Source organism: Moschus berezovskii, chromosome 19 (assembly GCF_049115385.1).
Source record: "Moschus berezovskii isolate FMDL1 chromosome 19, NW_MosBer_1.0, whole genome shotgun sequence".
NCBI lineage: Eukaryota > Metazoa > Chordata > Mammalia > Artiodactyla > Moschidae > Moschus > Moschus berezovskii.
In genome coordinates, this window is record NC_142478.1 from 17813378 (window position 1) to 17836701 (window position 23324).

At 42.8% G+C, this 23324-nt stretch overlaps 2 protein-coding genes across 8 annotated transcripts in view; one reads left to right on the forward strand and one right to left on the reverse strand.

The window, feature by feature from the left end:
• The window catches only part of USP38 (ubiquitin specific peptidase 38), a 33221-nt gene extending 27924 nt beyond the window's left edge, over positions 1 to 5297 (reverse strand). The window contains exons 1-2 of one of the 2 annotated variants that reach the window (XM_088828007.1): positions 4105 to 5297; positions 2349 to 2484 (exon numbers count right to left, since the gene is read on the reverse strand). In XM_088828007.1, the coding sequence (XP_088684133.1) occupies positions 2349 to 2484; positions 4105 to 4786 (818 nt within the window). In that variant the 5' untranslated portion in view covers positions 4787 to 5297. The remainder of the gene's footprint in view (positions 1 to 2348; positions 2485 to 4104) is intronic. The other variant, XM_055404404.2, reaches the window with a different exon arrangement.
• Positions 5298 to 5322: 25 nt separating this feature from the next.
• LOC129542211 (protein CFDP2-like) overlaps positions 5323 to 23324 on the forward strand; it is a 90527-nt gene continuing 72525 nt past the window's right edge. For 3 of the 6 annotated variants that reach the window (XR_016035311.1, XM_055404410.2, XM_088828008.1), the window contains exon 1: positions 5323 to 5564. Coding sequence is in view for 2 of the 6 variants with exons in the window: in XM_055404410.2 (XP_055260385.2) it covers positions 5323 to 5564 (242 nt within the window). In the remaining 4 variants the exon portion in view is untranslated. The other 3 variants (XM_055404407.2, XM_055404405.2, XM_055404409.2) reach the window with 3 other exon arrangements.

A 23324-nucleotide genomic window follows, 5' to 3' on the forward strand; every position in this document is an offset into this window, starting at 1 on the left:
TCACCTGGCCAACGTCATCCTTCAGTGTTACTCATCTAGTTCTGCTATGGTACCTGCATATGTGTTTCTGTGGGTGACAGAAAATGACAGTGAAGCATGACAAGCGCCATGTGTGAAATATAGAGCATGAGGGAGTAGAGGGTGGGGTATGATACAAGTAAATGCTCCTATCCTTTTCATTTACATTTGTAATACAAGAATAATTACTCCAGGTACACTGTAAGTTAAATAGGATCATGTAGGAGGTAAATTGGAAATGCAATACAAAAAATGGATCACAATTTCCCATAGAAACAAGTAGGTAAAAATAATTTCCAAATATATCTTAAAATTAAAATAAATTCTTAAGTTGGAAACTACTGTTGTTTTGAAGAGGCTGAAAAATTAAGACTAAGGGTGCCATCAGAGAACCCCATGAACAGTATGAAAAAGGTGCCATACCCAACATTATAAATCAACTAGAAGAAAAAAAAGAACCAGAGAGCGAGATTTGTACACATGTAAATTTCTGAGAACCCAACATAAAATATGGATATGGAAGTTTACATGATACCTCATGACTAATTTATAATTACAGTTAAAATATAATCTGTAATGCAAAAAACATTCTGTTCCAAATCTTTACATTTTCTTTAAATGTGCTATCAGTACACAAAACAGGGGAAAAAAATAGAAAAAAAATACAAAATAAAACTAGACAGACATGAAACAAGAATAGGAAGACAGGGAAAGCTCAATTAGAAGATAGTCACTGAAATAAAGAAACTCAATAACTAATAATATGTTACCTTTGAAAGAAAAATTAGTAAATTATAAGATAGTATTGATGTCCTTCCCCTTAGATCTCCAAAAGGTCTCACTCTCATTTCTTTCATATCTTTACTTCAAGGTCACTTTTTCAGTGAGGCCTTCCTTGTCTATCTTATTTAAAATTGATAACCATTCCCCATTCTTTATTGCTTTCCTATCTACTTTTTTTCCAAAAACATTCATCACTATCCAACATACTAAATTATTTTGTCATATTAAATCAAATCTAAAAGCAGAATCAATTCTAAGATGGATAATTAGTTATATACCACTGCAGCAACAAAAGTTCTGCAGTTTAAACTAGAACACCAATGACTATACCTTTCAACATCTCTGAAATCAGGATGTATCTTGGAATCAATATAATATGTTGATACTGTCTGCCTGCTTCCCCAACTAGATGCCCATGAGGAGAGATATTTCTATCCATTTGACTTTTAAACATGGCCTGGCATTCCTGCTAAGTGCCCAATAAATGTGTTTGAATAGCTGAATGACCGGATAGCTAAATGAATGGAAGCACAAGAGTACTGAGAAGTAAAAATAACACTAAGTTTACACCTAGGCATATGAGACTCGGAGAAGGCAATGGCAAGCCACTCTAGTACTCTTGCCTAGAAAATCCCATGGATGGAGGAGCCTGGCAGGCTGCAGTCCGTGGGGTCGCTAAGGGTTGGACACAACTGAGCGATTCACTTTCACTTTTCACTTTCACACATTGGAGAAGGAAATGGCAACCCACTCCAGTGTTCTTGCCTGGAGAATCCCAGGGACGGGGGAGCCTGGTAGGCTTCCGTCTGTGGGGTCACACAGAGTCGGACACGACTGAAGTGACTTAGCAGCAGCAGCAGACATATAAGACTAAAACTGAAAAATGTCAAGGATAAAGAAAGAGAAAGCATAAACATACCAGGACAGCCTAACTACTCACAAAGGAAAGACAATCAAACCGACTGCAGACTCCATACTAGCAACAACAGATGCCAGAAGATAGTGCAGTATTATTTGCAAAATGCTAAGAGAAAATGATTATCAAATTAGAATTCTGTGTCTTGCCAGATCATATACTTGAGAATATGTAAGAAAGAAACACGCTTTGAACAGACTAAGATAGTATTACCTAGAGGTCCTGGTTGAAAGAGAAAGTAAAAGTATGTACTAAGTACACGCTTAGTCAGGAAGAAAAAAGAAGATCCCAGACGGAGGAAAGAGGTTTCAGGAAACAATACAGAGCAAAAAAATTCGTAAAATATATCGATAATCCAACCAACTCCTGACTGTACAATAAGTGTATATGTGTGTTATATTTTTGTAATTTAAAAATGTTGAATTGGAAATATATTTGTGAATTACTGGAATGCCTGCAAGTCTACAGTAAGGTAAATGATTCATTTCAATTAATTAGGAGAATCTTTATATATTTGATTCCATGATTTCAGTTCTGCACATTTCCCTAAGTTTTTCATTACCCACAAAATACAGCAAAATAATCTTCTCCCAAGTCTACAATTACCATCTATGGTGTTATGAAGAAGTACCTGCAAAGAGCTTGGGTCATACTCGCATCTTTTACATTTGGATCCGTAGTAAGGCTCCTGATGAGAACTGTGATCATCTGAAGAGGGATGTGCTGCACGAGGCTCGCCAGTGCTACAGAAGGTTCAAATGAAGCATCTATATTGTTTTAATGAAAAAGACAAAGGAATACGGCAGGAAGGTTGAAATGAAGTAGGTAGAGAGAACAATTTACCACCCCTTCCACCAAGTGGTTGCTACGCTCCACCTCCTGTGTAGACTCGAACATACAAGGAATGTGGAACTGCAGAAATGAGAGATTAAGAGCTAACGTCAGTGAACGTTCATGCTACAGGAAGGACTACTGCAACATAAAAACTATTCCTATCACCATACTTAGTCCGTAAGTTACTTTATTTGCTTGCATTCTTTAATATTGTTTTTGTCGTGCTAAAATAGTCATTTGTTAAAGCAGTAGTCAGAAAAGACATGCAAGGCACCATTTAAATTAACTCCTTAGATTCTCCAAAGTAGCTTACCCCTATTAATTACAGTAGTCGTTACATTGCTCTAAGGACAATTTTTTAAATCTCTTAAAGAAGTAGAAATTAAGATGAATTTTAGGGGGACTTTGCTTAAAACACATAAAAATTAGGCAAAGCCAAGGTGAGCACCTTTACTGCTAAAGGTGAGAAAGTTCTGGGGTAATCTAATTGTTCTAGCAACACAAGCAATATAAGAACAATTACAATGAAAAAATAAACCAAAACTCAGATGATACAAATACACAGTTGGTAATTCTTTCATAAATGCATTTAATTCAACAGAAAGCATGGAGCCTGTTAAAACTCTAGTCTTAGTTCTAATTCTCAAGATAAAAGAGGGTTCCCCTCCTTCACAACTTCAATTTCCAGCAACAGCCGGAAGGATGACGGTACCAAGCAGAGAGGGAGTGAACACGGTTTTGGATCTAGTGTTGCAAATACAGAGCTGGAAGCTCCATGTCCGGACAAGGAATGTAAACACACAGGTAAAGTTTCGGGGTGAGAAGGCATTTCCCTGTTAAGTATCAGGGAGGGAGGCCTGGCGTGCTGTGATTCATGGGGTCGCAGAGTCGGACACGACTGAGCGACTGAACTGAACTGACCCCCTCCTGTAGTTCTAAGGACACAATTCGTGGCCTATATACACCTGGAGCGGGAAACACCGATCACTCAGCCCCCCTGCATCCACTCTCACAAACTACGGTGGACAGAAAATGCCAATATTCAGCAACTACATGGTTAACTAGGATAATCCAGTAATAAAACAATCGGCACAGTCCAGGAATTAAAATGTGGGAAAATTCAGAAGCTAAGGAAAAACTCCTGACAACAAGATGACAGAGTCACAGCACAATTATGACAGGGTAAACACGATTATGCTGCCAATAGTCACTTATGAATAAAAGCTTTACATGCTTTACATAGTAGCTGTCATCCTCAAAGCATTCCATGACTTGAGCAGAGGCTGAGTAATTAAGCCACTTGTTTCCTGCCAAAGGTCTTAGACCTGGACATTCTCAACCTTTAAAATAGAAACACTGCCCTTTTTTTTTTTTTTTTAAAAGGTCCAAAGTGACAGGCTGAATACGGCAAGTGGAAGAGAATCTGGATGAGGGTGTTAAGATCTGCTTTTCCACGAAGGCGTTTTCAGAGCAGGGAAACGAACACAGTGTCTGTGTAAGAGACACAAACTACATTTCCAAGAGAGGTTGTCCGGGAAGGCCACGACCCTTACCTGTGGAGGAAATGCTTGCAAAAACTTCTTGCAGAGAAGGCAGCAGGGTGGAGGGCTCGGCCTTCCAGATGTTCTGCAGCAAGTTACTCACTTTTGTCACCTGCGAAACATATTCCCGCAGCTCTTTCTCCTGGGTGGACACGCACTGGAAGTGGCCTATCGTTCGAACCAGCTGTTGGCAGAAGGTGATGGACAACTTCCCCTTGGGGATGCACTGCACGAAGTCTGTCAGGAGGTCGCTGAGTCGGGCGCACAGCTGCGGCTCCGGCCTCTCGCACACCATCCGCAGCACCTCCACCTGCAGCAGGCTGAAGAGGTCCAGCACCGACGGGCAGCTCATGATCAGCTTCAGGCCGTTGTGAATGTAGTCCACGATGGCTACGTCCTTCCTGTCCAGCGAGTGGTAGCCCTGCTGAAGGAGACCCAGCACGAACGTCTTGTTGAAGAAGGACTCGAACTCCGGCCGGTGGTAGCGCGCGTAGGCCTCGAGCACTTGGTGGCCCACCTGCCTCTGAAAGGGGTCCTGGCCCTCCAGGATGAGCCGGGTCGTCAGGTCAAACATGGCCTCGCACTGCGCCTCGTCCAGCCAGTGCTCCGCCGACTCCACCACCTTCCGCACGATCACCCGCTTCAGGGGCAGCGGGTGCGAAGAACTCACTAGGCCCTCCAGGATCTTGTCCATTGTCGCCACGCGGCAAGGCCCGGGCCAGGGGGTGAGGAGCCGGTGGCCACGGCCCCGAGGTGGGCCAGGAGAGCCCCGGGGCGGAGGTGAACCTGGAGCGCAGCAGCAGCAGCAGCAGCAGCGGGGCCGACCACCGCCACCGCCGGCTCAGCAGCCACATTTATCGGGCAGGGGGGCCCATCCGAGTGCGGGCGGGAGTTGGCGAGTCTGGGGCGCCTAAGAGCCGGCCCCGTCCGCGCTGGGCCTAAGGAGCCAGAGGCCCACGCTCCGCCGCCGCCGCCGCCCCGGGCCCGCGGTCTCTCTCAGCATCAGCACGGAGGGGCCAGCCGGGGGCCCCCCAGCGGCGGCGGGCACTCAGGGCCGGGGGCTGCCAGCCGCCGGGTGAGGAAGCGCACCTCCGCTGGCCGCGGCAGGTGTAGGCGTTCGGGCTCCAGCGGGTCCTGGGATGAAACCAGCCCTGGCTTGAGTCAGGAGCGGCTGTCACGAAAGGTGCCGGATCAGCCGGGGAGAAGAGGAGGCGGACACCTTTGACCCGGATGCAGAAGGTCCAGCGAACAGGAAGTGAAGGACGTCGGGCCCTCCGGAAAGGCCCGCCCCTCCGCCCTCCTCCCTACCCTACCTCTGTCCTCCACCCCCTCTCTCCCTCCTCCGTCCCCGCCCGCCTGCCCCCTGCCGGGCCCCGCTCGGACCCCCGCGCGGTCCCGCCTCCTCGCTGGCGCGCAGGCGCGGCCGCCCCGGTGGAGTCGCGCGGCGAAGCGGGCGTCACTGGGGGTCACGTGTAAGTCACAGGCGGCCTTCCGGGAGGTGCGGCCGGGAGCCGCTCCGGACAGCGGTGAAAGTGATGGGTCCAGGATTCCCGCTTTCCGATCTCTTCTCGGTTCTGTTCGGGTCGGGTTACCTGTGAAAGGCGGAGAAGGTTTTATTTAGTTCAAGTCTTGTGAATCATAAAGTTTTGGAAACGCGAACCGAAGAGCATCTGGGGGAGAAAATAAGGAAAAGGACCCAAAATTCGGATAGAAGAGAAGTCATTCATCGAGAAATGAACTAGGGTTCCTAAATTCGAGTGCCTTTCTCTTAACGTCTGGTTATTAAAGTAAGGGCGGTACTGGCGGCGGTATACGTTTAGAAACGGTCCCCTGTCTTTAACAGGTTATCTTTTTAATGAGCTTTCGTGGGATAGCTGTCAGGGCTTCCTTGATAGCTCTGTTGGTAAAGAATCCTCCTGCAGTGCAGGAGACCCCGCTTCGATCCCTGGGTTGGGAAGAGCCCCTGGAGAAGGGAAAGGCTACCAAGTGTTCTGGCCTGGAGAATTCCGTAGACTGTATAGTCCACGGAGTCGCAAAGAGCCGGACACGACTGAACGATGGGGAAACAATGACAGTGTGGTAGGGAAAAATACGTTGTCCCCAGAATGGGAGGAAAGGAAGGAAAATGATAGGTGAGAATGACAGTACTTTGAAAATAAACCCGGTGAAATCTTAACAGTATTATGCTATGCTGACTCTGGTTAACAATAAAGAATAGATGGAGTCGTCATGTTTGTAGTTTTTCAAGTTAAATTCCAAAGATTCTCAATAAGAATTTAGGCTTTCATCGGAGGCCTTTAAATTGAAAAATTACCTGATTATGTCTCCATTAAGACTTGACTCCTATGATTGTGAAATCAGACCTTAATGGCCTGTATTACAGACAAAAATTTAAAGAGCTGGTTCGTTTAAAATGTACAATAGAAAATAAGCAAAATTGTGAGTTGTTTACTTTGCTCAGTGGTGTTTGGGTTTCTACCAGTTTACAAAGTGGTTAGGTCAATATATTTAATACATTAGTGAGGGTAATCTTGGGGCTTCCCAGGTGGTTCAGTGGTAAAGTATTTGCCTGCCAATGCAAGAGAGGCAAAAGATGCAGGTTCAGTCCCTGGGTCAGGAAGATCTTCTGGAGAAGGGAATGGCAACCTGCTCCAGTATTCTTGCCTGGAAAATCCCATGGATGGAGGAACGTGGAGGGCTATAGTCCATGGAGTCTCAGAGTTGGACATGACTGATTGGCTGAGGACACGGGGTGGCTAATCTTGAAAAGTATAGCACTTTAAACAGGATAGAAACTGGGTAGAGAAACTTGAGATTGAGTTAGCTTGTATAAAGAGATTGACGATAAAAGAGAAATGAGGTAATTGGTAGATGTAAAAGTCATGCTATAACTCAGGAATAGCTTTGGAACTTTTTCTTTTTCCAATAGATGGAAAGTAAAACTACAGAGAAAAGTTTGACTTTACTGGGAATGGTGCCACATTGGAAGACGGATGCTTTTGAACTGTGGTGCTAGAGAAGACTCTTGAGAGTCCCTTGGACAGCAAGGAGATCCAACCAGTCCATTCTAAAGGAGATCGATCCTGGGTGTTCATTGGAAGGACTGATGCTAAAGCTGAAACTCCAATACTTTGGCCACCTCATGCAAAGAGTTGACTCACTGGAAAAGACCCTGATGCTGGGAAGGATTAGGGGCAGGAGGAGAAGGGGACAACAGAGAATGAAATGGCTGGATGGCATCACCGACTTGATGGACATGAGTTTGAGTGAACTCCGGGAGTTGGTGATGAACAGGGAGGCCTGGCGTGCTGTGATTCATGGGGTCGCAAAGAGTTGGTCACGACTGAGCGACTGAACTGAACTGAACTGAAAGCATTAAGAGGAATGAATGGTAGGATTGTGAATTTACTGGTTTAATTTAAAATCTAAGATGTAAAATTGACAATATTTAAATGTTATGCCTTAGACCCTATATTATGTAATAAGGGAATGAGAGGAAAAGAGACAATATTTGTTATACATATTAATATATGTTGGAAGCAAATATTTTTGTTATATATTCTAAACAAATATATTACACATTCATAATGAAATAAGAAAGAAATGCTTGTGACAATAACAGTCCAGATTCTGTCACTGAAGATGTGATTATAGTTGGTATTTTAACAACCTTTTCCCACTGTCTATTCTGTATTCCCTTTGCCTTCAGCAAGTACCTCAGCTGGTTGTAGTTCTTTGCCTGGTGGAGTGACCCAAACAGACCTTCATTTCTGAAGAGTCTGGGCCATGAGTAGTCCTACCTGGGTTGGATTGTTGTAGATTTACACTGGCTTTAATCACAGAGCATGGTAATACCAAGAGATGCCCTAAGAGCTATTATTTCAGACAGAGTGCATTCCTTATCTCTATTATAGAGTTGCCGTTCAATTTTCTCTTGGTAGTCAGGATCAGTCACTCCAGCCAACACCGTAACTCCCTTCTTTACCTGTTTATTCATAGATATGAGGAATTCAAGGTGGCCTAGTGACATTCTTAACATGAAATTCAATGGAGTCACTATTGCATTTCCTGGTGGAAGCATTCTACAAGCAGAGCATAAGGTCTTGAGAACAGGGAGCAAACATTTTGCTAATAAATCACTAGGAGAAATAGTTGAGTGGTACCACTCCCATTTCTACCCTTTCATTTCTGGGCTTGTGAATTCTGACTATGAGAGAAACAGCACCGGGTATTGGATGCTGATTCAAAGCATATAATCATTCTGGAAAACCTTGCTACAGTTCTGCAAGTTCTAGTCACCTCGCTGGAAATGCTGTTCCACTATTCTGTCCAGCCAGCTGCTTCAGGGTGATGGGACACATGGTAAGAGCAGTGAATTCTGTGAATGTGGGTCCAGTACCTCCCTTCATTTGCTGTGAAGTGAGTTCTCGATCAGAAGCAGTGCCGAACATTCTGTAAGTTCATGGGTGGTAGTTTTAGCAGAAGCAGTGTGCAGGAAAGGCAAATTTATATCTAGAGTCAATATTTATTCCAGTAAGAACAAAACATTTCCCCTTCCCTGATGGAAAGAGTCCATGGTAATCAACCTGCCACCAGGTAGCCGGCTCAAATTCAAGACATGGTAACCCGAGGGTTGGTCTCTGCTGTTGGAAGGTTCAGTGCTCAGCAGTGGCCATAGCCAGGTTGGCCTTGAGGAGTGGAAGTGGAAGTCCATGTTTCTGAATCCATGTCTAACCTTTGTCCTTGTCACCAGTGCCACTTTATCCATGAGACATTGGGTGATGATGGGATGGCTAGGGAAAAAGTGATTGGCTACAGACCAGGAATCATTCTGTAATCATATATCTGGCCATTTCTCCTTCCAATCAAAGTGAACAGCCAGGTTCCCTGCTCGAAGTCTGCCCACTGGCAGGATTTCCTTCACCATTGCCCTTCAGGGATGTCCCAGAACAAGGGATTGTATTACTACAGCCACCCACTTTTGGCTGGGGCTTGTATATTGTCCAAAATCATCTGTAAACAAGGCCAGAGTCTTCTCTTCCTCTGTTAGCTGATTTAGGGAACTCCCCATGAGGCCTTTGGTGCAGATTTATTTTTTACTGGTATGCAAACGTATTACCATTAAGTCTAGAGTAGTTCCTACCCCAGGTCCATCTTTCGCTCATCAGGCCCAGTGAGCATAATGCCATCAGTGTAATGGAGCAGCATGCTATCTTTTGGAAGAGAAAGGTAATCAAAATACCTGTGAATTAGATTATGACCCCTTAATTAGAACTGGAGAGTTCATAGTCCCCTGAGGTAGGAGAGTGAAAGTATATTGCTGTTGGCCTTGCTAGCTGGAAACTGCTTCTGCTGGTCTTACCAATAGATATAGAGAAAAAGCAAACAAACAAAAAACATTTGTCAGATCAATAGCTGCATGTCAGGTGCCAGGGAATGTGTTTATTTGCTCAGGCAATGGAGCTACATCTGAGACAGCAACTGCTACTGGCCTATCCGCCTGATTAAGCTTATGATGGTCCATTGTCATTCTCTGAGATACATCTGTCTTCTGCACAGGTTAAATAGATGAGTTGAATGTGGATATAGTGGGAATCACCATGCCTGCATTTTTCAAGTCCTTGATTGTGGCACTAGTCTACTGCAGTCTCTCCAGGAATAGGGCAGTGCTTTTAGTTCACCATTTTCTTAGGTAGAGGCAGTTCTAATGGATTCCACCTTGCTATTCCCATTTGAATAACCCTCACTCCATAGGTCAGGGAGCTGTTGTGGGGATTCTGCTAGCTGCTGAATATAACTGTTCCAGTAATTCTGGTATTGGGAAATAACCGCAGAATAGGTTAGGAGACCCCCCTGGGCTCACTCAGTGTGAAACAGACTTGAGCTAAAATTCCATTGACCGCTTGACCTCCGTAAGCTCCTACTCTGACTGCTAGATCACAACGATGTTTTAGATCTCTTAGAATTAATGTCAGTTCTGAATCAGCACTGACGTTAGTCCCCCAAAACACTAATAATTTCCTTTTGCCTAATCACACTTACCCTGGCAAAAGCTGTGGGTTACTTTGGGAAAGGCCAGGAGAATGATTAACAGTATAAATTTTTGGCAGTTCACCCAATGGGTTCTGGATCTATAAACCAGATCAAATCTAGGAAGTGAATGAGGGACCTTGAACCTGTCTTTTTATGGTTCAGGTTAAATTTTCGGTCTCTTGACCTAGAATTTTCCTGCTTAGGCAGATCAAGAAAGAATTTAGTAGGCTTCCTATCTATTGCATTTCTAGGAATGACGTGATCAACTAGCTAATGCCTTAGGACTATACAAGTCAGACTGTTCTGATTGCTGCTGCTTTGCTGTCCATTATGGTCGCCATACTGTCCTTGCCTTTGGCAGATCCCTGCCAGCCAGGATATAGTTCCATTTCATTTAGGTTTTCCAATTCAGTGACCGCAATCCCCCTTGTAAGGTCTGGCCTAAAAAGAAGAGCAGTCACAGAGTTCTTCAGAGATGTTGGGGTTCTTCTCACAAGCCTGTTTCTCCGGATAGTGGTGAGAATATTTTCTGGACCTTCCCAGTGTGGATGCCTGGGTCTTAACTGACAGATCCACTCTAACATTTCAGTCTCCCTAAGTCTTTTAATCTCTGCATTAAGTGAAGGCAGGTCTAGCATTTCTAATTTGCCTACTGCAGAGCGTCTGAGATCAGTAAGGGAATTAGTGTAGATGGGAAAGGAAAAGAAAAAGCAAAACTCTAAGATGGGGTGCTCCAACATTAAGATATTTGGAAGACTAGGAACAAATTTATTTGTTTCCTCCAGCCAAGTGTACACACACAAGTGCAAGCATAGAATAAGCAGAGAGGTTTGGACATTACCAGGGTTGTAGTTTAGCCAAGTACGGGGAAACAGGAAGAGGGCTGGAGGATTAAGAGTGTATGCAAAGGAGTGGTTATGACTGACCATGCAGTTTAAGCTGAATAAAGAAAGAAGTTTAGATATGAGAGACAGGAAAAATATATTAAAATCAACGAATTGTTGGTTCTGGTGAGGTCAGAGGGCTGTTGAAATTTTACAGTTTCCCAGTAGAAGTGGTGAGCTGGAAAAGCAGGAGATGGTAGTCAGAAAGTGAGATGCTTCAAGTTGAGACATTGAGAGACAGTGCAGTTGTCCTTTGGTATCTGCAGAGGATTGGTTCAGGGGTCCCACATGGATGCCGTAACCCATGGGTGCTCAGGCCCTTTTATAAAATGGCATTTGATTTGCATGTATTCTTTGTGCGTCCTCTTGTATACTTTAAATCATCTCTAGGTTGCTTGTGATACCTAACACAAAGTACAGATGACCCTTGAGCAGTGTGGGTGTTAAGAGCCCTGACTCCTTGTGCATTGGAAGATCCATGTATAACTTTACAGTTGAAGGCAGACAGAGAAGAGCATATATGTGGAATCGGCAAGGATGGTGTGGATAAACCTATCTGCAGGGCAACAGTGGAGACACCGACATAGAGAACAGACTTTTGGAGACAGGGAAGAATTAGAGGGTGGGACGAATTGAGAGAGCAGCACTGAAGCATCAGTTCAGTTCAGGTCAGTCGCTCAGTCGTGTCCGACTCTTTGCAACCCCATGAATCACAGCATGCCAGGCCTCCCTGTCCATCACCAATTCCCGGAGTTCACTCAGACTTACCTCCATCGAGCTGGTGATGCCATCCAGCCATCTCACTCTCTGTCGTCCCCTTCTGCTCCCGCCCCCAATCCCTCCCAGCATCAGAGTCTTTTCCAGTGAGTCAACTCGTCGCATGAGGTGGCCAAAGTATTGCAGTTTCAGCTTTAGCATCAGTCCTTCCAATGAACACCCAGGACTGATCTCCTCTAGAATGGACTGGTTGGATCTCCTTGCAGTCCAAGAGACTCTCAAGAGTCTTCTCCAGCACCACAGTTCAAAAGCATCAATTCTTCGGCGATCAGCTTTCTTCACGGTCCAACTCTCACATCCATACATGACCACTGGAAAAACCATAGCCTTGACTAGACGGACCTTGGTTGGCAAAGTAATATCTCTGTTTTTTAATATGCTATCTGGGTTGGTCATAACTTTCCTTCCAAGGAGTAAGCGTCTTTTAATTTCCTGGCTGCAATCAGCATCAGCAGTGATTTTGGAGCCCCCCAAAATAAAGTCTGACACTGTTTCCACTGTTTCCCCATCTTACTAAATATAGAATCAATAGCCAGTGGGAATCTGCTGTGTGACTCAGTTCAAACCCCAGGCCACGTGACAACCTAGAGGTACGGGATGGGATGGGAGGTGGGAGGGAGGTTCCAGAGGGAGGGGTCATGTGTATACTTATGACTGATTCACACTGATATATGGCAGAAACCAACACAATATTGTAAAGCAATTATCCTCCAATTAAAAATAAATAAGTTAACAAAAACTTTACAGACAGCTCTCTGGTTCCACATCCACAGATTCAACCCACTGTGGATCATACAGTGCTATAGTAATTAGTAAAAAAAAAACCCAACAACCCACATGGAATGACCTATACTGTTCAATTACATCTTGTTGGAGGGGCAACTTTAAATGTTTTGTAAATAGTTGCCAGTGCACAGCAAATTCAAGTTTTGCTTTTAGAAACATTTTAGAATTTGTTTCTGAATATTTTTTGATCCACAGTTGGTTGATTTAGAGAATCTGGGATGCACAGATATGGAGGGCCGACCGTAATTATTGGGAAAGGTGAGAACTGAGGTATGGCCACATGAGTAAGTAGCTGGAGTAAGGTGGAGAATAAAATCAGTGGAGGAGAGAAGGTCAAGGCACTGAGTGACAATGTATTAGGCAGATCATCTCTGTGGATGTTGAAGGCCACTGAGAGTAATGACAGGAGTAGGGTTTGAGACAGTGTCAAGGAGTAAGGAACTAAATTCTCCAGGGAACAGGGGAAAGGGAGACCGGCCTGGGGACTGTTAGAGCACTGCAGCAGAGAAAGAGACTTAGTGCTGTTACTTGAAGTCATAAAACTTAAACGGGCAGGTTTATTGAGGAGAGAAGAAGAGCGGTCTGGAAGGAGCAACGGAGAACAGGCATGTCATCTCCACCTCTGGACTTAGTAGAGGTGGCCTTTGGGAGTTGAGAGGGCTGCAGGGTTAATCAGGTTTTAAAGCAAGAAGGGAAGGTGATTCTGCTGATGACCGAGTCTCGCGAGCACAGTGCAGAGTTTTCAGGTATTGGACAGGGATAAGAAATGGGTCCGAAAAGGAGATGTTCAGTCTTACGGAAATTAGAGTCCTGAAGATGAGAGTTAACTTTGGCTTCTTGTGACAACTAAAATCAGCAGGCATAAAGGGCATCATGAGATTCATCCTGATGAAAGTCTTTGAAAGAAACTTTAAGTTCAGAGTGGAAACCATAATGAAATAAATGTGCAACCTCAGTGCCTATTCAAGGACAAGTTTGGGCTTGGATCAGTCATGAGTGAAATGCCGGCTGGCAAATGTCTGCCTTGTAAAGGGTGCGGGGTGGTTTATGGGGTTATGAAGGGATCTGAAGACCTTGGAGATAATCAAAGTTTATTATTCATTACCTTCAATTTACATCATCTAGCAATTATTGCTGCTATCTCAAAGACTTTCATCATCTGAAGAGGATCTTTCTCAAAAGCTAGGCAGTAATTTTCTGCCCTCTTGCATGAGAGGAGTTTGAATAGCAGCAGTGTGCTGTCGATTTGTAGACATTTTACATATTGTTGCATTCAAACAAAATTTGAAACTTGAGAATTTGATTTTTTAAAAATAATCCCAAAACATCATAGCAGTTATAACTGGCTGAGCTTGAATTTCAAACAAAGAAATCATGGAGGGACCCCAGACCTAAAAAATGGACATAATGTTTATGAAAGTGAAGGTCGCTCAGTTGTGTCTGACTCTTTGTGAACCCACGGACTGTCCGTGGAATTCTCCAGGCCACAATACTGGAGTAGTAGCCTTTCCCTTCTCCAGGGGAATCTTTCTAATCCAGGGATCAAACCCAGGTCTCCCGCACTGCAGATGGATTCTTTACCAGCTGAGCAGAGAAGCTCAAGAATACTGGAGTGGGTAGCCTATCCCTTCTCCAGCAGATCTTCTCGACCTAGGAATCGAACCGGGGTCTCCTGCATTGCAGGTAGATTCTTTACGAACCGAGCTATCAGGGAAGCCAATAATGTTTATGGCCACATATTAATTAAAAAACTGTAATACTTCCTATTTTGCCTCAAGTAAGCAACATGTGATACTGGAAAAAGCAGTGGGTGGGAATATTAATTTTTACATAATTCTTATCTGGTCAACACGCTTATCTTTCCCCCTAACCTAAGACTAGATCTGTGTGTCTCCATTTATTTATAACAGGAACTGAGAACTGTCGCTGCTACTTTTGAATGTTAAGAGGTAAAAACTTTTCTGGTTGGGGACAGTGAAGGCTTTGATTGGCTCAGAGAGGTCCACGTAGTAACAGGGTGATGTCAGTAGGAATGAGCTGAAGAACAGGGAAGCAGGTGGCTGTGGCATGGCAGCAGTTTTACTTCTTATGTGATTAGGGTATTTACAGAGTCTGAAGACTCAGGTTTGCTAAGATGGCGAGAGGGCTGGAATGGATGATCATGCAGTGTTTGTGTACAGGTTTTGAAGAATTAGGTGGAAAGCAGGGCTGAGAACTATCATTTACTGTTTAGGTTCTTTTTAAAGTTTCTGTCATGACAATCAGCGTGCAAGACACACTTCAGTTTGGCAAATTATAGAAAGAATAAAACCAGGGCCTATACAAATAGTTACCTCATAGTTTCATTGTAAGAGTAAATGAAATGAAATATGCAAGGTACAGAGCCCAGTGGTTCCTTAAATTTTATTTCCTTGAAAGTTTTCTGGAAATTATTTGATTAGTTTTGGAATGTCTTGTTGCTGTTTAGTTTCTAAGTTGTGTCTGACTCTATGGCGACCCTATAGACTGTAGCCCGCCAGGCTCCTAGGTCCATGAGATTTCCCAGGTAAGAGTACTGGAACGGGTTGCCATTTCCTTCTCCAAGGGATCTTCTCAACTCAGGGATCGAACCTGTGTCTCCTGCATTGCAGGTGGACTCTTCACCAATGAGCCACCAGAGAATCTTTTATAGAAATAAAATAATGACTTCTGGTTGTAAAAAACCCTCTCTAGGCTCTTTACTGTATGCATGTATGTGTGTGTGTGTTTAATAATAGTAGGTCTTCCCTATCATGGTTCCTTTTCTCAAGTATCACTAACATTTTTTTTTTAAGTAATTAATTTATTTTTTATTGGAGGCAAATTATTTTACAATATTATATTGGTTGGTTTTGCCATATATTGACATGAATTCGCCCCGGGTTTACATAAGTTCCCCCTCCTGAACTCAAGTATCACTAACATTTTATTTCAGATCTCAATTTAAATGTCCCATCTTCAGGGGAAATTTTACCTAACTTCACAAAATAGATCAAGTATTCTATAAAATATCCTCAGATCACCCTGAATTCCTCTCAAGCACCTATCACAATTATAATTATTTTTTCTGTAAATTTTGAATGTCTTTTTTCTACCTTAGAAAGTAAGTTCTTTGAGGCTACTTGTCATGTTTTATCTTTCTTCCTGCTCCTTATCCAGCACCCAGCACAGTATCTCCCAGTACTCAGCACTCAGTAATTATTAAATAATGAATTGGTTTTAGTAAAAAAAAAAAAAAAGTCTCTGGGGATATGCTCATTTGACATATATCAGTACTGTTAAAGAGAAATTAGACAGGAAATAAGGTCTTTAGTGGCATTATAAATCTGTAGGGACTATGTGTTATTTTCCTTTACTGTAGTTGGAATATGTTTATATCTTGATGAGTTTTCTTACATGATGTGGACATTGCCAACTTGTAGGTTATTAAGTGTTTCAAGTAATGTTTTATTGCCTTCCTTCTGAGGCTTTGTACATATTCTTTCTCAAAGATGAGATGTCCTTTCTTTATACATATTTTTTCTCAAAGTTCACAAGAGAACTTTGTTTTTTAGTGTAGAAGAAATTATTTGTATTTTAGGAAGCTAGTGCTTAAGTCAGCTTTAGTTACAAAGGATTTCATGTGAAGAGCAATCCAGAGTGTTTCTCTGAAGTTCTCTTTTAGCTCTAAAAACTAGACTGTTGTGGTGGTAAACAAAGAACCAGAGAATTGGTAACAAAGCAGACCAAATAATCTTTCAGTTTTTTGATATGTTGTATACTTTTTATTTTCAGTTCCATATTAGTGAAGAAGAAATATTACTATTTTTAAGTACAGACCTAGGTATTGATAGATTTTACTTTTATGTTGTGGCCTTTGGTGAGACACATACTTGCACCTCAGCTTCTGCATCTGTAAAATGAGAATATTTTCTTATTGTTAGGGATGTTCTGTGGATTAAATAATCTAGAAATAATGTTTCTCAAATAATGGCACACAACACATACTTCTTCTGCTCATTTGGTGATGTTAAAGAGAAAAATCACAGGCCCAGGGTAGTGTCACTTGTGTGAACATCCATGACACTAAACCTAAATTTAATATCCAACCCAGTGAGAGAGTCAATTCCTAGGCAGATTGATAAGAAGTCCAGGGGTCCCCAAGGAGAGAGGGGTCTGGAATTCTAAAGGAGGAAGAAAGGACAAACATTTTTGTCCCTCTACATTCCTTAGGATTATATAACAATAATGTATCCTGCTTGAGGACAATCTCTAGAAAAAACCTTCTGGCTAATCCTGTTATCTTAAGGTGTAAATTATGGGAGAAGGTCTAGTGAAGTCTACAACCTCCAGACATTCTTTTGATTCACTGTAATAACTAATTAGAGAGTATATAACTCCATGACTAACACTAGCAAGGGGGTGCGCTTTCTGCCCCCTTCTGATGCCTATGTCAGAAACTTTCTCTATCTCCTTTGTACTTTAATAAAACTTTATTACACAAAAAGCTCTGAGCGATCGAGCCTCGTCTCTGGCCCCGGATTGAATTCTTCTCCTCCGGAGGCCAAGAATCCCGGCGTCTTTTCATGGTTCAGCAACAACCTTTCATCAGGAAGCTTCCACAGGTTTCCTATCCTTATAAGTCTCTTATCCTTATCCATCAGAGGGCAGACAGAATGGAAACCACAATTACAGAAAACGAAACTGATCACCTGGATCACAGCCTTGTCTAACTCAGTTAAACTATGAGCCACGCTGTGTAGGGCCACCCAAGATGGATGGGTCATGGTGGAGACTTCTGACAAAATGTGGTCCACTGGAGAAGGGAATGGCAAACCATTTCAGTATTCTTGCCTTGAGAACCCCATGAACAGTATGAAAAGGCAAAAAGGATAGGACACTGACAGAGGAACTCCCCAGATCAGTGGGTGCTCAATATGCTACTGGAGAAGAGTGAAGAAATAACTCCAGGAAGAATGAAGAGATGGAGCCAAAGCGAAAACAATGCCCAGTTGTGGATGTGACTGATGATGATGGTAAAGTCTGATGCTGTAAAGAACAATATTGCATAGGAATCTGGAATGTTAGATCCATGAATCAAGGAAAATTGGAAGTGGTCAAACAGGAGATGACAAGAGAGAACATGTTAGGAATCAGTGCACTAAAATGGGCCAGCATTTAATTCAGATGACCATTATATCTACTACTGTGCGCAAGAATCCCTTAGAAGAAATAGAGTAGCCCTCATAGTCAACAGAAGAGTCCAAAATACAGTACTTGGGTTCAATCTCAAAAATGACAGAATGATCTTTGTTCCAAACCATTCAGTATTACAGTAATCCAAGCCTGTGCCCCAAACACTAATGCTGAAGAAGCTGAAGCTGAATGGTTCTATGAAGCCCTACAAGACCTTCTAGAACTAACACCAAAAAAAGATGTCATTTTCTTCATAAGGGACTGGAATGCAAAAGTAGGAAGTCAAGAGATACCTGGAGTAATAGGCAAGTTTGGCCGTGGAGTACAAAAGAAACAGGGCAAAGGGTAACAGAGTTTTGGCAAGAGAATGCACTGGCCATAGCAAACACCCTCTTCCAACAACACAAGAGATGACTCTACACATGGACATCACCAGATGATCACTAGCAAAATCAGACTGATTATATTGTTTGCAAAGAATATGATCAAAGATGGCAAAGCTCCATACAATCAGCAAAAATATGATCAGGAGCTGACTGTGGCTCAGCTCACCAACTCCTTATTGCATAAGTCAGACATAAATTGAAGAAAGAAGGAAAAACCGCTAGACAATTCAGGTATGACCTAAATTAAATCCCTTATGATTATAGAGTGGAAGTGACAGATTCAAGGGCTTAGAGCTTATGGAGTGCCTGAAGAACTGTGGACAGAGGTTCGTAACATTGTATAGAAGGCAGTAATCAAAACCATTCCCAAGAAGAAGAGATGCAAAAAGGCAGAATGGTTGTCTGAGGAACCTTACAAATAGCTGAGAAAAGAGAAGACAAAGGCAAAGGAGAAAAGGAAAAGTATATCCATCTTAATGCAGAGTTCCAAAGAATAGCAAGGAGAGATAAGAAAGCCTTCCTCAGTGATGAATGCAAAGAAATAGAGGAAAACAATAGAATGGGAAAGACTAGAGATCTCTTCAAGAAAATTAGAGATACCAAGGGAACATTTCATGCAAAGATGGGCACAATAAAGGACAGGAATGGTATGGACCTAACAGAAGGAGACGATATTAAGAAGAGGTAGCAACAATACAGTCCAACTCTCACATCCATACATGACCACGGGAAAAACCATAGCCTTAACTAGATGGACCTTGGTGAAGAAAGCTGATCGCCGAAGAATTAATGCTTTTGAACTGTGGTGCTGGAGAAGACTCTTGAGAGTCCCTTGGACTGCAAGGAGATCCAACCAGTCCATTCTAAAGGAGATCAATCCTGGGTGTTCATTGGAAGGACTGATGCTAAAGCTGAAACTGCAATAGTTTGGCCACCTCATGCAACGAATTGACTCACTGGAAAAGACTCTGATGTTGGGAAGGGTTGGGGGCGGGAGGAGAAGGGGACGATAGAGAATGAGATGGCTGGATGGCATCACCGACTCGATGGACATGAGTTTGAGTGAACTCTGGGAGTTGGTGATGAACAGGAAGGCCTGGCGTGCTGTGATTCATGGGGTCGCAAAGAGTCAGACACAACTGAGTGAATTGAACTGAGCAACAATACACAGGAGAACTATACAAAAAATATCTTCATGACCCAGATGACCACAACTGTATGATTACTCACCTAGAGCCAGACATCCTAGAGTGCAAAGTCAAGTGGGCCTTAGGAAGAATCACTAGGAACAAAGCTAGTGGAGGTGGTGGAATTCCAGCTGAGCTATTTCAGATCCTAAAAGATGATGCTGGGAAAGTGTTGCACTCAATATGCCAGCAAATTTGGAAAACTCAGCAATGGCCACAGGACTGGAAAATGTCAGTTTTCATTCCAATCCCAAAAAAGGCAATGCCAAAGAATGTTCATACTACCGCACAATTGCACTCAACTCACACACTAGCACAGTAATGCTAAAAATTCTCCAAGCTAGGGACAGGGGAGCCTGGTGGGCTTCCGTGTGTGGGGTCACACAGAGTCGAACACGACTGAAGTGACTTAGCAGCAGCAGCAGCAGCAGCAGGCTTCAACAGTTTGTGAAGAGAGAACTTCCAGATGTTCAAGCTGGAGTTAGAAAAGGCAGAGGAATCAGAGATCAAATTGCCAACATCTGTTGGGTCATAGAAAAAGCAAGAGAATTTCAGGAAAACATCTGCTTCATTGACTACACTAAAGTTTGACTGTGTGGATGGCAACAAACTGGAAAATTCTTAAAGAGTTGGGAATACCAGACCACCTGACCTGCCTCCTGAGAAACCTGTATGCAAGTCAAGAAGCTACAGGTAGATCTGGACATGGAACAACAGACGGGTTCCATATATGGAAAGACGTATGTCAAGGGTGTATATTGTTACCTTGCTTATTTAACTTATATGCAGGGTTCAGTTCAGTTCAGTCGCTCAGTCGTGTCAGACTCTTTGTGACCCCATGAACCACAGCATGCCAGGCCTCTCTGTCCATCACCAACTCCCAGAGTCCACCCAAGTCCACGTCCATTGAGTTGGTGATGCCATCCAACCAGCTCATCCTCTGTCGCCCCCTTCTCCTCCTGCCCTCAATCTTCCCCAGAATCAGGGTCTTTTCAAGTAAGTCAACTCTTCACATCAGGTGGCCAAAGTATTGCAGAGTTTCAACTTCAGCATCAGTCCTTCCAATGAGCATCCAGGACTGATCTCCTTTAGGATGGACTGGTTGGATCTCCTTACAGTCCAAGGGACTCTCAAGAGTCTTCTCCAACACTCCAGTTCAAAAGCATCAATTCTTCGGCACTCAGCTTTCTTTATAATCCAATTCTCACATCCATACATGACCACTGGAAAAACCATAGCCTTGACTAGACAGACCTTTGTTGACAAAGTAATGTCTCTGCTTTTTAATATGCTGTCTAGGTTGGTCATGACGTTCCTTCCAAGGGGTAAGCGTCTTTTCATTTCATGGCTGCAGTCACCATCTGCAGTGATTTTGGAGCCCAGAAAAATAAACTGTTGCCACTGTTTCCCCATCTATTTCCCATGAAGTGATGGGACCGAATGCCATGATCTTAGTTTTGTGAATGTTGAGCTTTAAGCCAACATATCCAATCTCCTCTTTCACTTTCATCAAGAGTACATCATAGAAAATGCTGGGATGGATGAAGCACAAGCTGGAATCAAGATTCCTGGGAGAAATATCAATAATCTCAGATATTCTGAAGACACCACTCTTATCCAGAAAGCAACTAGAGCCTGTTGATGAAAGAGGAAAATGAAAACAGTGGCTTAAAACTCAACATTCAGAAAACTAAGATTATGGCATCCGGACCCATCACTTCATGGCAAATAGATAGGGAAACAATGGAAATATGAGAGGTTTTCTTTTCTTGGGCTCCAAAATCACTGCAAATGATGACTGCAGCTGTGAAATTAAAAGATGCTTGCTGCTTGGAAGAAAAGCTGTGACCAACCTAGACAGCATATTAAAAAGCAGAGATTTACTTTGCTGACAAAGGTCTGTCCAGTCAAAGCTATGGTTTTTCCAGTAGTCATGTATGGATGTGAGAGTGGGATCATAAAGAAAGCTGAGTGCTGGAGAATTGATGCTTTTGAACTTGAGAATCCTTCAGACAGCAAGGAAATCAAACCAGTCTATCCTAAAGGAAATCAGTCCTGAATATTCATTGGAAGGACTGATGCTGAAGTTGAAGCTCCAATATTTTTCCCTCCTGATGCGAAGAACTGACTCATTTGAAAAGACCCTGATGCTGGGAAAGATTGATGGCAGGAGGAGAAAGGGGCAACAGAGGATGAGATGGTTGGATGGCATCACCGACTTGATGGACTTGAGTTCGAGCAAGCTCTGGGTTTTGGTGAAGGACAGGGAAGCCTGGAGTGCTGCAACCATGGGATTACAAAGAGTCGGACACAACTGAGCAATTGAGCTGAACCGAACTGAAGGATGATTTTGCCCTTAATCAACAAGTCTGGAATTTTTGGTCAGCTCCAATCTGACCAGAGGTAATCTGCCACTGTGGGCCTTCTTCATCCCCTAGAGGAAGAGAAGCAGTCTGCATGATAAAACCCTGTGGTTCCTCCCCACCCACCCCAAAATATCCTCCAGCCTAAAGTAATTCCTTCTGTTCTGTTGCTAATAGCTCCCATCCCCTCCCTTCTTTTTATAAAAAGCCTTCCATTTTAAACAACCCATAGAAGTGCCAAAGACAATGAGAGAATCCTGGGGTCCCAAAGAGTCAGACACAGCTGAGTGACTACGCACAAACACAAAAGAGGACAGTAACACAGGAAATGGATGACGACATTGTTTAAGACACACAGAAAACAGAGCAACACGACAGAAGTGCAGCCTACCAACTCTGAATCATGAAGACAGATAATTTGAACAGACAAGGAGACTGAGTCTGTAATCATGTAACTCCCAATCAAAGACCATGAACAGGTGGCTTCACTGGTGAATTCTACCAAACATTTAACAATGAACTAATGCCAGTTCTTCTCAATGTCTTCCAAAAATTTAAGAGGAGTGAACACTCCCAAATTTATTTTATAAGGCCAGCATTACCCTGATACCAAAGCCAAAAGAAGGAAACTATAGGCCAATATTTCTGATGATTGTGGGTGTAAAAATCCTTAACAAATAAGATCAAATTGAGTTCCACAGCACACTGAAAGGATCATATACCATGGTAAAGTGATTTTTATCTGGGATGAAAGTACGGCTGTATATACACAAATTAATAAATGTAATATACCGTATTAATAGAATGAAAGACAAAAATCATATGATCACCTCATTAGATGCAGAAAGAACAGTTGACAAAATTAATTTTAGTCATGATAAAAACTGAAAAATTGAGTATAGAAGGAACTTCCTCAACATAATAAAGGCCGTACTTGACAAACTGACAACTAACTTCATACTCAATGGCGAAAAATCAAAAAATTTCCCTCTAAAATTAGAACGGGTGACCACTGTCACCATTTCTATTCAGCATAGAACTGGAACTCCTAGCCTGAGCAATTAGGCAGGAAAAAGAAATAAAAAGTATTTGTGTTAAGAAGGAAAAAAGTTAAAACTGTTTGATGGTGACATGATCTTGTATGTAGAACATCCTAAAGAATCTACCGAAAACTGTTAGAACTAAGAAATGAATTAAGTAAAGTTGCAGAATATAGAATCAACGTACAGAAATTATTTAGAATTCTATAATGATGAACTGTCTGAAAAAGAAAACAGTCTCATTTATAGTATCAAAAACAATAAAATACCTAGGAATAAATTTAATCGAGGAAGTAAAGGTCTGTACTCCAAAAACTAAGACATTGATCAAAGAAATTGACGAAGCCATGAATAAAAGGAAAGATATTCCATGCCCATGAATCTAAAGAGTTAATATTATCAAAATGGCCATACTACCTAAACCCAGGGGTCCCCAACAGGTGTCAGTCTGTGGTCGCTTAGAAACCAGGCCTTGCAGCAGGAAGTGAGCAAAGGGCAAGTGAGTGGCACTTTCCCTGCCACTCCCCGTTTTTCATATTACCACATGAACCACACCATCCTCTTGGTCTGTGGAAAAACTATC